The 13,985-nt window shown below is 44.6% G+C and overlaps 3 protein-coding genes across 9 annotated transcripts in view; all 3 read right to left on the bottom strand.

Annotated features, from left to right (window-relative positions):
* GRIA4 (glutamate ionotropic receptor AMPA type subunit 4) overlaps window positions 1-13,985 on the bottom strand; it is a 433,158-nt gene that overhangs the window by 232,840 nt on the left and 186,333 nt on the right. The window lies entirely within an intron of this gene.
* Window positions 747-1,414, bottom strand: LOC132240576 (interferon lambda-3-like). The gene has a single exon (XM_059707940.1). The coding sequence runs from the start codon at window positions 1,412-1,414 to the stop codon at window positions 812-814; it is 603 nt and encodes a 200-aa protein (XP_059563923.1). The 3' UTR covers window positions 747-811.
* Window positions 11,172-12,328, bottom strand: LOC132240575 (interferon lambda-3-like). The gene has a single exon (XM_059707939.1). It carries the CDS (start codon window positions 11,934-11,936, stop codon window positions 11,334-11,336), a length of 603 nt encoding a protein of 200 aa, XP_059563922.1. The 5' UTR covers window positions 11,937-12,328; the 3' UTR covers window positions 11,172-11,333.

Genomic DNA, 13,985 nt, shown 5'->3' with positions numbered 1-13,985 from the left:
TATATACATACTAGTGGCTCAGTGCATGAAATTCGTGCCCAGGGATGGGGGTCCCTCAGCCTGACCTGCACTCTGTCCAATCTGGGATCCTCTAGTAATCCAGAACCACTGGCTCCTAAGCACTCACCTGCCTGCCTGCCTGATGCCCTCAACTGCTCTCCTTCCTGACTGATGCCCCTCACTGCTCTCCCCTCCTCCTCTGATCTCCCCAACTGCCTATGTGCTCTCCCTTTCTTTCCATGCTTTCAGACTCCAGAGCAGGAGTGCTGAGAACTCTCTGCAGAGGCCCTGCCCCTATCCTAACGACCCCACTCAGGGCCAGGCGGCGCCTGGAGCCTGCACGCGCTTCCTCCAGGAGGGCGGCCTCGGCCATCCTGAAGCCTCCTTACAGCACCAAGTCCCAGTGGAGCAAGTCCCGGCCCCTGTCCCTGCCCACCAGCTCCTGTACATGTGCAACTTTGACCGGTCATGACTGAGACACCGTTAGGACCAAGTAGTATATTATTTCTTTATATATGTGGACATACATATAAATATATCACAAGAATATACTGGATTTCCAATTTATTTTTCTTTATTAATGTTGAGACAAGTTTAATAAAAAATTTTTTCCACTTGACATCTTGTACTTATTTTTTATTTGCAAAATTTTTACAAAAAGTATAAAAATAAATATTTTGTGGGGTCTGAGTTTGACAATTCACACCCATAAATATATAAATAGTGGGTGGGAGTCAATAAATTACAAAAAGGGGGGGCATGCATAAATAAAATCCAAGAGGCTGGGACAGGTTGCCGGTGGGTGTCAGGGTCAGGCACACAGGTCTCCAGCGGCCACACATCTCAGGTCACGGGTGAGGAGGCGGAAGAGGTTCAATGTGACAGAGGCTTCAAGGCAGCCCTGGGATTCCTTCTTCCCGGCCTCCCGGAGGCGATGCAGCCATTGGCGGAGGGGGCCCCGGGGCCTGGGGCCTGCTGTGGCCTGAGCTGGGACACAGGCCTGAAGCTTGGAGTGGATGTGGTGCAGCGTGTGCAGGGGCTGGTCCAGGATGTCCCCCAGGGTCAAGTTCTTCAAGGTCCCCAGGACCTTCAGTGTCAGGGCCAGCTCAGCCTCCAAGGCCACAGGGCGCTCCCACACCTGCAGCTGCCTCAGGTCCCGGGTCCTGGGGAGGGGGCGGGAGCCGCAGCTCCAGTTCTTAAGCAGGAGCGACTCTTCCAGGGCGTCCTTGACCCTCTTGAAGGCCTTCATCTCTTGTGGCGACAGAGACTTGAACTGGCCCATGTGGCAGCCCCTTGCACCCAGGTGGGTCCTGGCGGGCGTAGGGGCAGGAGCTGCTCCTGTCCTGGTCAGCACCGAGGCCATCAGCATCAGCACCAGCACCAGTGTGCAACACACAGCCAAGTCGGGCTTCATCCTGGCCTCTGGTCTCTGGTCTCTGTCAGCAGATGGGGATCCAAGTGTCCACTCAGAGGCTGTCACCTGGGTCTCACTCAGCCTTGTTTGGTGTCTCTTCTCAGTCTCCTCTTCTGGGTCTCAGCCTGCTGCTCTGTCTGTATCTCTGAACTTGCAGCACTGCTGAGGTGCAATTCTGCAGAGCTCCATGGTGCAGCTTTTAGCCTGAACAGAGGGGCAATCCCAGCTGATGTAGGAAAAGTGAAAACTCACCTGCCACTAGGGGAGCTCCAGGCTGGGGAAGCCCAGCCCATGCAGGGGTGGACCTTGAACCAGTTGAGCAGCTGAAGCAAAAGGGAAAGTGAAACAGACTCTGATTCACTTACAGAAGGTGAGGTCATAAGAGAAATCTCAGGATAAGGGCAGCCTCAGCCCCACAAAGAGGGGTCACAGTGCTCTGCTGGGAGGGGACATAGAGATGTGCCTTTCTGCAGATACCCCAGAGCAGGGAGAGGAGGAGAAAGACACCTCTAGGGGTGTTGCCACTTAGAACCTGGAACTTCCAAGAGGGAGGCTGTCAGGAGAGGGGAGAAGAGGAAGGGAGAAGGCTGCTGGTCCCTGGGAGAGAGTCAGAAAGGCAAAGCAGCCTGGAATTAAGAGGAGACCAGGTCGTCCCTCCCTTCCCTACTCAGCAATGAGAGAAAAAGACGGGGAGGAGGGCAGTTTGACAAACATCTTTAATTGTCCAGATGCAGCAGGACCCAGGGCTAGGAGGCTCTGCTGGGAAGTGAGGTATGGCCAAGGACTTCAAGGGATCCTGCTCAGTGTGTGACAAATGCTTTCATTCATTCATTCATTCATTCATTCATTCATTCATTCATCAAGTATAACAGCCCCCACTTTGCATTAAGCATTTCTCAAGGTGCCAGGAATGACATTGGAAACAAATCCCATTAAACAAAACTTGTTGGAGCTTTTTCTTTTCTTTTTTTTTTAAATTGATTTCAGAGATGAAGGGAGAGGGAGAGAGAGAAACATCAACGATGAGAAAGAATTATTGATTGGCTGCCTCCTACATGCCCTTACTGGGTATCCAGACTGCAACCTGGGCATGTGTCCTTGAGCAGGATCAAACCTGGGAACCTTCAGTCTGCAGGCCAATGCTCTATCCAATGAGCAAAACGAGCAAGGACAGAACTTTTTAAAATTTTTAAACATTTATTTGAGTTATTTAAAAAATAATCTTTATTTTCACAGTATTACTGATGTCCCCCTTTCCCACCTCTCTGTAACCCCCCCCCCCAGTTCCTGATTAATTTGTGAGATTAATTACTAAATATCTAGAGTACAGTTGATGTAATGAAGCATAGGCCAAATGAATTTCCCTGTGGAACAGAAGTCTAGACTATGTAGGTCAAGGGTTATGGATACAGGAACTGATAAAAGAACTCAGTCCCAGATACACTTCTTGTTACGTGTATATAACAGGTCTTCAGTTCACCAATGGGGACAGTTTGCAAGCTTTCACCTATCATTTGAAAAACACAATGAATTTGCTATGTATCTTCTGCTTCATATTTGTTTATTTTACAACTAGAGGCCCAGTGCACAAAATTCATGCAGGGTAGGGTCCCTAGTGGCTGTCAGCTGCCATCTGGGGGCCCCCTTCCTTGGCTGCTGGCTGCTGGCCGAGGCATTCCTCCATTCCGTGCTGCCCCCTGGTGTTCAGCACAATTCATAGAGAGTGATCGAACTTCTGGTTGGTGGAACTCCTGAGGGGACACTTTGCATATTAGGCTTTTATATATATAAACAAGAGTGTACTGTCTCCTCTTTAAGCAAAATTCCTTTAAAAGCCTACTATCCTTGTGTTAAGGATAGAATAAACAAATCTGCAGGGAAGAGAGAAATGCCCCCTTTTTGTAGGGCAGGGGGACATTCTTTATATCACCATTCTTTCCAGGTTACCTGAGTATGCTTTACTTTTGAGCTCATTAGAGCTTTAAAGTAAGCAGGAGTTACACTGTGTATTATTGCTCATCTGATTCTTTTGGGGATTATGATTTTTACAAGAACATTGAGCCAAACCGGTTTGGCTCAGTGGATAGTCGGCCTGCGGACTGAAAGGGCATGTACGTTGGTTATGGGCACATCCCCAGTGGGAGGTGTGCAGGAGGCAGCTGGTCGATGTTTCCCTCTCATCGATGTTTCTAACTCTCTATCCCTCTCCCTTCCTTTCTGTAAAAAATCAATAAAAAATATTTTTTTTTTAAAAAAAAGAGAGAGAACATTGAGTAAAGGTGATGGATTAAGCAAAAAAAGAAAAGAAAAGAAAAGACAATCTCATATACAGACAAAAAGATAAATAAAAGAAATGTGAGTTGAATTAAACCCAGCTATAAAGGGAAATAATATACATAAAAAATAGTTGTTTTTGTCTCTAGGGACTAAAATAAATTCCTTTTATTGTTTGTTTTTTTGTTACTGCTCACAGGAAGACATTTTCCCCATTGATGTTTAGAGAAAGTGGAAGAGAGGGAAGGGAGGTGAGGAGAGAGAGAGAGAGAGAGAGAGAGAGAGAGAGAGAGAGAGAAAGAGAAAGAGAGAAAGAGAGACATCAATGTGAAAGACATACATCAATTGGTTTCCTCCTGCACATGGGCCAACTAGGGCCATGGATTGAACCTGCAAACCAGGTATGTGCCTTTGACAAAGAATCAAATTTGTGACCCTTTGGTGTGTGGAGCCACACTCTAACCATTGAGTGACACTGGCCAGAACTAAGGACTAAAACTAATTCTACACAGAGGCATTAACTTTTACTTTTCATGTACAAATAAATAATCACCAATATAAAGTGAAATTAACCCAGAAATTTTGGGGGAAAAAGATATGCAATTTGCTTTTCTAGAAAGTTCATTTCTGATAAAAACAAAATGTAGACTGTAACTACTGGAAATGAAAGAAAGTGTAGTAGGTTTGTATGAACAAAGGCTGTAGCAGAACCAGGAGATCGGCAGCTAAGATGTCCGTTTTACAGTAAGGGGAGCATTGTGTGATGGCTTCGCAGGTTGTAATACAGTCCCGTAGAAGCTCCAGGGTAAAAACATAATGATGAAAGGGGTCATGGGGTGGGGTTCGGGGGGGAACAGATATCATGTCTGACTAATGTTAACTTTCCAAAGGGTTTGTGGCAAGTGTTAAATTTAGAAAAGATAAATGCCAATTAAAAGATTCCAAAAATGAAATCCATACAAAGATCAGCAGTTGTTAGCAATTTGAATATTTATTGAACATTGAAACTGATTGAAAAATAAAATCATTTTCTTGCCCTTTATTGTTTTATCTTGAGTCAAACTGAATGGCTACAGATGCCATGAATTAGATAATGTTGACATGAAATAGAGGTTAAACTTTCAGTTGCTATATGTGGTTGTGAAAAATAAAGCTGTGACAAAGCAGTATCCTGTTTTTCTTTTGTCATTTTACACTGTTAAATCTCTAGGAACATGATGCTTAAGTTTTTGGAAGTCATGCAAAAAAAGCTAGTGTTTTGAGTATACTAAGTTCCTGCAGACTAAAGTGTATACGTTTCCATAATTGAATATGATTATACTTATTTTTCTCTTTATTTCATCTTATAAAACTTTAGTGGAAATTACCACATTTACTTAGAAATAATAACAAAAAAGACATTACTCGTAGTGAAGCTTTCAACTTTCATAAATAACAATTTTGCTTTCAGTTTATATCTACATTAATCTTGAAATATTTATAGTTTTGTCCTTTTTGTGGTATACGATGCCTAAAAATGAAATAAGATTCAAATATCTGTGTGTGACACATTGTGAGCTAAGCTTATTATATAGTAGAATGGAGAACCCATGAATTTGTCTTCATGACTGTAGATCTTATTGATAGAAATTGATACTATAGAGTTTGTGATGTGACAATATCCCCACCTCACAAAATAGAAGTTATAAATAACCTATTTATTAGATTATCAGATAAGCTAGGTTTCAGGAATATTTCATGTTTTTACTATTTAAATCTATTGCTCTTCTTCAAACAACAGAGCCTCTGTCACACATCAAGTATAAAGACACTAGAGGCCTGGCGCACGAAATTCATGCATGGGGGGTGAAGGAGGTCCCCTCAGCCTAGCCTGCACCCTCTCCAATCCAGGACCCCTCGGGGGATGTCCCTCTCACAAACCAGGACCATTGGCTCCTAACTGCTCACCTGCTCGCCTGCTTGCCTGTTTGCCCTCAAGTGCACACCCTGTCTAGCTGCTCACCACTAACTGCCCAGCTTGCTAGCCAGATGACCTGCAACTAACCCCCACCCCCGACCTCCCGCCCAACAGCCTGGTTGCTCCCAACTGGCCCACCCCCTGCTGGCCTGGTTGCCCCACACAGCCTTCTGTTCACTCCTTTGGTCATCCCTCACAAACCCGCCTGCCAGCCTTGTTGCCCCACCCAGCCTGCTGTTCCACTGTTACTGTTACTGTGAGGGCATCCTAGACAAACTGCATATTCCCCTATTACTAGTATAGATTCTATGAGTTTGGGCTTTTTTTCCCCTGTTCCTGGTAGGTAGTAAAGTGCATATTCCCAATAATAAAATTGTGGATAATAAAAGCTGAAAGGCTTTTAAAGCAAAGGGGACAACTACACACAAGGAGACCCTGTAAGAGGGCAGATGAGAGGCACCCATCTCTTTGAGGACTAGCCAGTGCTCTCGAATGCCATTATTGGAAGACTTTTACTCTTCTAAGCAATTCCTTGAGTCAGTTGATGACCCATTGAAAGCATACATTCTAAAGCTTTCAAAAATGTGCTGTTGAATTGAAAGGCATAATCCATAAATGGGAGCTATCTACACTAATAAAAGAGAAACACACAAATTGGTGTCTCTCTGCTATGCCCACCAGCCAATCGGATGAGTATGCAAATTAACCAACAAAGATGGCGTTAATTTGCATATGCAGGCGCAGAGCAAAAACTGAAGGCTCCGGCCTGAGCAGCGAAGACTGAAGGCTGAAGCGGCTTCGCTTCTCCATTGCGACCGGAGCCAAGGCCTGGGTCCCGGGTGCCGGAGGAAAACCGGTGCCGGCAGCCAGGGAAAGGAAGGTCTATTGCAGGAATCTCTTTGTGCACTGGGCCTGTAGTTCTATATAAATGTGAATATTATTCTTCTATAGAAAGCTTACTATGATCATATACTGGTTAATAATGTGGATTTTGTGTCAAAGAAAACACGATAATATCAAGAGAAACATCAAAAATGCTTTATTCAAAGTAATGTCCATTGCTAGCTACACATTGCCCCATCTTTCAGGTAGTTTGTGGATACTGTTCCAATAGAACTTTGCTTGTTTTGAGGCAAACCATTCAGAAATCCAATTTTCCATTTCTTCCTATGTTTTGAAGTGCTGTGCAGAAAGTGCGTGTGCCATCAATCAGAGCAAGTGATAACCTGAAGGAGCAAGGTCTGGTGAATACAGTGGGTGGTTAATACTTCCTAGGCAAGATCTTTTAACATGTCTTTGACTGGTTTTGAAATGTGTGATGGTGCGCCATCATGAAGCAAAATTCCTTTGCCGCATCTTCCGTCCCATTCTGGTCGTTTCACAATCAAAGCATAGTTCAAATTGATTATTTGTTGTTGGTAGCGATCAGTATTAACGTTTTTACCTGGTATTGGAAGCTCATAGTACACCACACCTTCCTGATCCCACCAAATGCAGAGCATTGTCTTCTTTCCAAAGCGATTTGGCCTTGCAGTTGATGTTGATGGTTGACCTGGCTCAACCCATGATTTTGCACGATTGGGATTCTCAAAATAAATTCACATTCTAAAGAACATTCGGTTGACCTATACATTCTTTGTCTTTCACATTGAAATAATCACTTTTAAAGCATTTAAACCAGTGTTCACAAGTATCTTGAGATGGAGCATGTTCACCATAAGCTTCTGGAGTATATGATAACTTTCAGCAGCACTTGTTAAGTAATGAAATAAAACTTCCTGTAAATACTCTTTTTTTTTGCACAAAATTTGACATTTTTAAGTGTAATAATATCTATGATGTTAACACCCTCAGAAAATTTGACATATGAAGTTCTGAAGCTTGCTGTCAATACAACAAATTAGCATATATAACAAATCGCATATATATCAACATATGTGTAACTCCATCTTTTGAAAAAAAAATCTGCATTATTAACCGGTACAACTGGTAAATGCAGTATGAGCTGTAATCTATACACACTGCAACACTAATGGGATTTTTACGTTTGATTGATATTCTTACATATCTTCCTTTTTTCTTAGTGTTTTAAAGGTTTTACTGATATTGATAAAACTGTAAAGTCATTTGTCAAACATTTGCATACCTTTGTCTTTAAGAATTTTGGCATAGCACACAGTAATTTTTCCCCCAGGAATTTATGTTGAAATAATGTTACAAAAAACAGAAGGCTTTTAAGGCCATGACTGACAACTACACAAGGAGATCTCTGCCTCTAGCTGTTTGAACAAGGGGAGTTCCTTATCAAATCTGGGCCCAAGTTGAATTCTATTTTCTAGACATTTTAAATGAAAACTAAGAGGACCCAACTTATTTCACTCTGGCTTCGTCTGTGGAGCAACTATCTTTCACTTCCCTTTGAAATGGGAGAAAATATGTTTAAAAACATGAATGAAGCAGATGAGCATCCAACCAGGCCTGGCGGATTTCAGTTCCTGTTCCCTTTCCCTTCCTAAGTCCTCTCTGTATTCCTCTCCTTGGGGCCTATAAACACCCTTTTATGCTAACTGCAGTAGTTTTCTGTTACTTTCAGGTGAAGAGTTAGAGAAACGAAGACTTTTGGAATCATGTACATCCATTTTCCCTTTGATTAAAATGAGTGAAATGAATTGCTGCCACTTTAGTATAGAGAATGGGCTCTCAAGCTGTAAATTTTCTAGGCCCTTCCCTCTCTCATGTCTCCACAAACTTAGGCTTCATACCAATGGTATTTGATTTATAATTTTCTTTTAAAAAATTATTCTTTGAATAATGTGTTATTTTGGGCTCCATTAAAACAACTTTGAATATTTTTTTGAATAGTCACTGATTAAAGTTTATATCACATAAATATAGCTTTCACTTATATAAAATATGAGAATATAAGGCAAGATATACACATATTAAATAGAATGTTTCACCTTCATGAGAAGAGAAACACTCTAGTTCTGTCATTTGTTTGCAATTACTGGGTTATTTCATAAATTATTCCATGTAAGAAAAAAATCCAACTAATTGAAGCATATAACTATGTGGCCATTAAAAAAGGTTGTACTTTGAAAGAATATTGTGTTAAATTATTATGTACCACCTCTCTTTCTTTTAAAAATTATTATTTTCTTAATAAAGGCAGTATATATACTTATTGAAGAACAATATATATTTACAACTAAAGAACAATTGTAAGAAAAGATAAATATAAAGAAAAAATTAAAATCACCTATCATTTTAATTCCTTAAACAAACACCTTTAATGATGTTAGGAACATGGTTTTGATGTATAACACTAGAGGCCTGGTGCATGAAATTCATGCACCAGGGGTGGGGGTGGGGGGGGATCCCTCAACCCAGCCTGCACCCTCTCCAAACCAGGACCCCTCAGGTGATGTCTGACTGCCAATTTAGGACTGGGATTGGGCCTAAACCAGCAGTTGAACAGGCCTCTCAAAATCTGGAACTTCTGGCTCCTAAGCCCTTGCCTGCCTGCCTACCTGATTGACCTTAACCACTCTGCCTGCCAGCCTGATGACCCTAACTGCATCTGTCTGCTGGCCTGATCTCCCCTAACTGACCTCCCCTGTCTGCCTGATTACCCCCTAACTTCCCTTCCCTGCCTGCCTGAATGCCCCCTAACTGCTCTCTCCTGCCTGCCTGATTGCTCCCTAACTGCCCTTCCCTGCCTGCCTGAATGCCCCCTAACTGCTCGCTCCTGGCTGCTTGATTGCTCCCTAACTGCCCTCCCCTGCTGGCCTGATCACCCTCTGCTGCTTTCCCCTGCCGGCTTGATTGCTCCTAACCGCCTTTGCCTTGGCCTGCCACTGTGGCTTTGTCCGGAAGGACGTCCAGAAGATGTCTGATATAATTAGATATTACTCTTTAATTTGTATAAAGGCTGTGTGGTGTGCTTACGTGTGTGTGTCTGTTTGTGTTTCCATGCTTAGTGTTGGCTGGCACTAAGGCCTCCAACTGCTCTGCCTGGATGAGACAGGGTGCCATGGGGAGCAGGGCCAAGACAACACCTTGCTAAACTGTTGGTAGTTGATATGTCCAAAATAAGATTTGAGATTAGAGACACTTTCTAGGAGAAGGGGCGGTAATTATTGTTTTAAACCAGTGGTGCTCCATATTACCTCTCTGCACGACCCCAAGCCTTTAAGTGATGTCTATCCACAAGTATTTCATTAGAATGGAGTTTCACATCTGGCTGTCTACCATGGTGGGGAAAGGATGGCATGTTGAATGCAGAAGCCAGGAAATTCTCAAGGTTCTAGGTTTTTCCTTTTCTCAAAAAAATATATTCTTATTGATTTCAGAGAGGAAAGGAGAGGAAGAGAGACAGAAACACCAAAGATGAGAGATAATTATTGATTGGCTGCCTCCTACACTACCCCTAGTGGGAATTGAGCTCCCAACCCGGGCATGTGCCCTTTGACCAGAATCGAACCCAGGGCCCTTCAATCTGCAGATTGATCTATCCACTGAGCCAAACCAGCTAGGGCAAGGTTCTAGGTTTCTTAAAATGTTACTTAGACTTTCCAAACAAAGGACATTTTATGTAGCTGTCTGGTACCAGAGAGAGTCTTATTGACATCTGAGGTGTATATGTTGGTGAGCATCACTATATGCCTGGCATTCTGCTAAACAGTTTACATGAATCATCTCACTGAATTTCCATAAACACCCCCCGAGGTTAGTGGTAGACCTCAAATTCAGATACATGCGATCTGGTTTAAAAATCTCTCTCTTTACCATCTATCAGTTATGTACACATATACATTTATATACACATATACATACATACATATATACATGTCCTATATACTAAAAGCCTAATATGCAAATTGTCCCCTTGGGTGGTCATTCGACCTGGAGTTCGAATACTTGCTATGATGTGCACCGACCACCAGGGGGGCTGTGTGGAACATGGCGGGCATTGGCAAAAGGGTGCTGGCAGCAGGCAGCAGTGGAGGCACTGCCGGCCCCGATGGGCACCGACGAGACCGGGACTGCTGTGCCTTGGTGGAGCAGGTGAGTGGGCCCCACCAGGTCAAGTTGGCATGCGGAAGGGGGCCTGATTGCCTTGCCTATCGACCCACAGACTGTGACCAATGGCGGTGGGGACGGGGCTTCTGCATGGCTCCCAGGTACTGAGGGAGCTCGGTGGGTGACCTGGCCCCAATTGATCACCCCACAGACAGGATGGTGGAGCAGGTGAGGGGGCGGCGCTTGTCCATGGCAGCGTACCAGCGGGGGTAGTGGGGCTGCGGGGCTGTGAAGCTGGGGGTGTAAACTAGGGCCGGATCCCAGCAGGCCACCCAGAGGGACCCCACCCATGCACGAATTTGCAACGAGCTTCTAGTATACATATATATATAAATATATATATCACAAGAATAAACTGGATTTCCAATTTATTTTTCTTTATTAATTTTGTGACAAATTTGATAAATTCTACTTTTTCTTGTACTCATTTTTTATTTGCAAAATTTTTACAAAAAGTATAAAAATAAATATTTTGTCGGGTCTGAGTTTGACAATTCACACCCATAAATATATAAATAGTGGGTGGGAGTCAATAAATTACAAAAAGGGGGGGCATGCATAAATAAAATCCAAGAGGCTGGGACAGGTTGCCAGTGGGTGTCAGGGTCAGGCACACAGGTCTCCAGCGGCCACACATCTCAGGTCACGGGTGAGGAGGCGGAAGAGGTTCAATGTGACAGAGGCTTCAAGGCAGCCCTGGGATTCCTTCTTCCCGGCCTCCCGGAGGCGATGCAGCCATTGGCGGAGGGGGCCCCGGGGCCTGGGGCCTGCTGTGGCCTGAGCTGGGACACAGGCCTGAAGCTTGGAGTGGATGTGGTGCAGCGTGTGCAGGGGCTGGTCCAGGATGTCCCCCAGGGTCAAGTTCTTCAAGGTCCCCAGGACCTTCAGTGTCAGGGCCAGCTCAGCCTCCAAGGCCACAGGGCGCTCCCACACCTGCAGCTGCCTCAGGTCCCGGGTCCTGGGGAGGGGGCGGGAGCCGCAGCTCCAGTTCTTAAGCAGGAGCGACTCTTCCAGGGCGTCCTTGACCCTCTTGAAGGCCTTCATCTCTTGTGGCGACAGAGACTTGAACTGGCCCATGTGGCAGCCCCTTGCACCCAGGTGGGTCCTGGGGGGCGTAGGGGCAGGAGCTGCTCCTGTCCTGGTCAGCACCGAGGCCATCAGCATCAGCACCAGCACCAGCGTGCAACACACAGCCAAGTCGGGCTTCATCCTGGCCTCTGGTCTCTGGTCTCTGTCAGCAGATGGGGATCCAAGTGTCCACTCAGAGGCTGTCACCTGGGTCTCACTCAGCCTTGTTTGGTGTCTCTTCTCAGTCTCCTCTTCTGGGTCTCAGCCTGCTGCTCTGTCTGTGTCTCTGAACTTGCAGCACTGCTGAGGTGCAATTCTGCAGAGCTCCATGGTGCAGCTTTTAGCCTGAACAGAGGGGCAATCCCAGCTGATGTAGGAAAAGTGAAAACTCACCTGCCACTAGGGGAGCTCCAGGCTGGGGAAGCCCAGCCCATGCAGGGGTGGACCTTGAGCCAGGTGAGCAGCTGAAGGTAAAGGGAAAGTGAAACAGACTCTGATTCACTTACAGAAGGTGAGGTCATAAGAGAAATCTCAGGATAAGGGCAGCCTCAGCCCCACAAAGAGGGGTCACAGTGCTCTGCTGGGAGGGGACATAGAGATGTGCCTTTCTGCAGATACCCCAGAGCAGGGAGAGGAGGAGAAAGGCACCTCTAGGGGTGTTGCCACTTAGAACCTGGAACTTCCAAGAGGGAGGCTGTCAGTAGAGGGGAGAAGAGGAAGGGAGAAGGCTGCTGGGGCTGGGAGAGAGTCAGAAAGGCAAAGCAGCCTGGAGTTAAGAGGAGACCAGGTCCTCCCTCCCTTCCCCACTCAGCACTGAGAGAAAAAGACGGGGAGGAGGGCAGTTTGACAAACATCTTTAATTGTCCAGATGCAGCAGGACCCAGGGATAGGAGGCTCTGCTGGGAAGTGAGGTGTGGCCTAGGACTTCAAGGGATCCTGCTCAGTGTGTGACAAATGCTTTAAATCATTCATTCATTCATTCATTATCAAGTATAACAGCCCCCACTTTGCATTAAGCATTTCTCAAGGTGCCAGAAATGGCATTGAAAACAAATCCCATTAAACAAAACTTGTTGGAGCTTTTTCTTTTCTATTTTTTTTTTTAAATTGATTTCAGAGTGGAAGGGAGAGGGAGAGAGAGAAACATCAATGATGAGAAAGAATTATTGATTGGCTGCCTCCTACATGCCCTTACTGGGTATCCAGACTGTAACCTGGGGATGTGTCCTTGACCAGGATCGAATCTGGGACCCTTCAGTCTGCAGGCCTTTGCTCTATCCAATGAGCAAAACGAGCAAGGACAGAACTTTTTAAAATTTTTAAACATTTATTTGAGTTATTTAAAAAATAATCTTTATTTTCACAGTATTACTGATGTCCCCCTTTCCCACCTCTCTGTAACCCCCGCTCTACCCAGTTCCTGATTAATTTGTGAGATTAATTACTAAATATCTAGAGTACAGTTGATGTAATGAAGCATAGGCCAAATGAATTTCCCTGTGGAACAGAAGTCCAGACTATGTAGGTCAAGGGTTATGGATACAGGAACTGATAAAAGAACTCAATCCCAGATATACTTCTTGATACCTGATTATAACAGGTCTTCAGTTCACCAATGGGGACAGTTTGCAAGCTTTCACCTATCATTTGAAAAACACAATGAATTTGCTATGTATCTTCTGCTTCATATTTGTTTATTTTACAACTAGAGGCCCAGTGCACAAAATTCATGCAGGGTAGGGTCCCTAGTGCCTGTCAGCTGCCATCTGGGGGCCCCCTTCCTTGGCTGCTGCCTGCAGGCTGAGGCCTTCCTTCGTTCCGTGCTGCCCCCTGGTGTTCAGCACAATTCATAGAGAGTGATCGAACTTCTGGTTGGTGGAACTCCTGAGGGGACACTTTGCATATTAGGCTTTTATATATATAAACAAGAGTGTACTGTCTCCTCTTCAAGCAAAATTCCTTTAAAAGCCTACTATCCTGTGTTAAGGATAGAATAAACAAATCTGCAGGGAAGAGAGAAATGCCCCCTTTTTGTAGGGCAGGGGGACATTCTTTATATCACCATTCTTTCCAGGTTACCTGGGTATGCTTTACTTTTGAGCTCACTAGAGCTTTAAAGTAAGCAGGAGTTACACTGTGTATTATTGCTCATCTGATTCTTTTGGGGATTATAAATGATTTTTACAAGAA

This window comes from Myotis daubentonii, chromosome 9 (assembly GCF_963259705.1).
Source record: "Myotis daubentonii chromosome 9, mMyoDau2.1, whole genome shotgun sequence".
NCBI classification, from domain to species: domain Eukaryota; kingdom Metazoa; phylum Chordata; class Mammalia; order Chiroptera; family Vespertilionidae; genus Myotis; species Myotis daubentonii.
Note: the sequence above shows the minus strand (reverse complement) of the source record. Positions and strands in the feature narration are given on the sequence as shown.

Excerpts from the sequence above, each read along its gene's own strand:
- LOC132240576 (XM_059707940.1), bottom strand. The coding sequence starts at position 1,414 with ATGAAGCCCGACTTGGCTGTGTGTTGCACACTGGTGCTGGTGCTGATG.
- LOC132240575 (XM_059707939.1), bottom strand. The coding sequence starts at position 11,936 with ATGAAGCCCGACTTGGCTGTGTGTTGCACGCTGGTGCTGGTGCTGATG.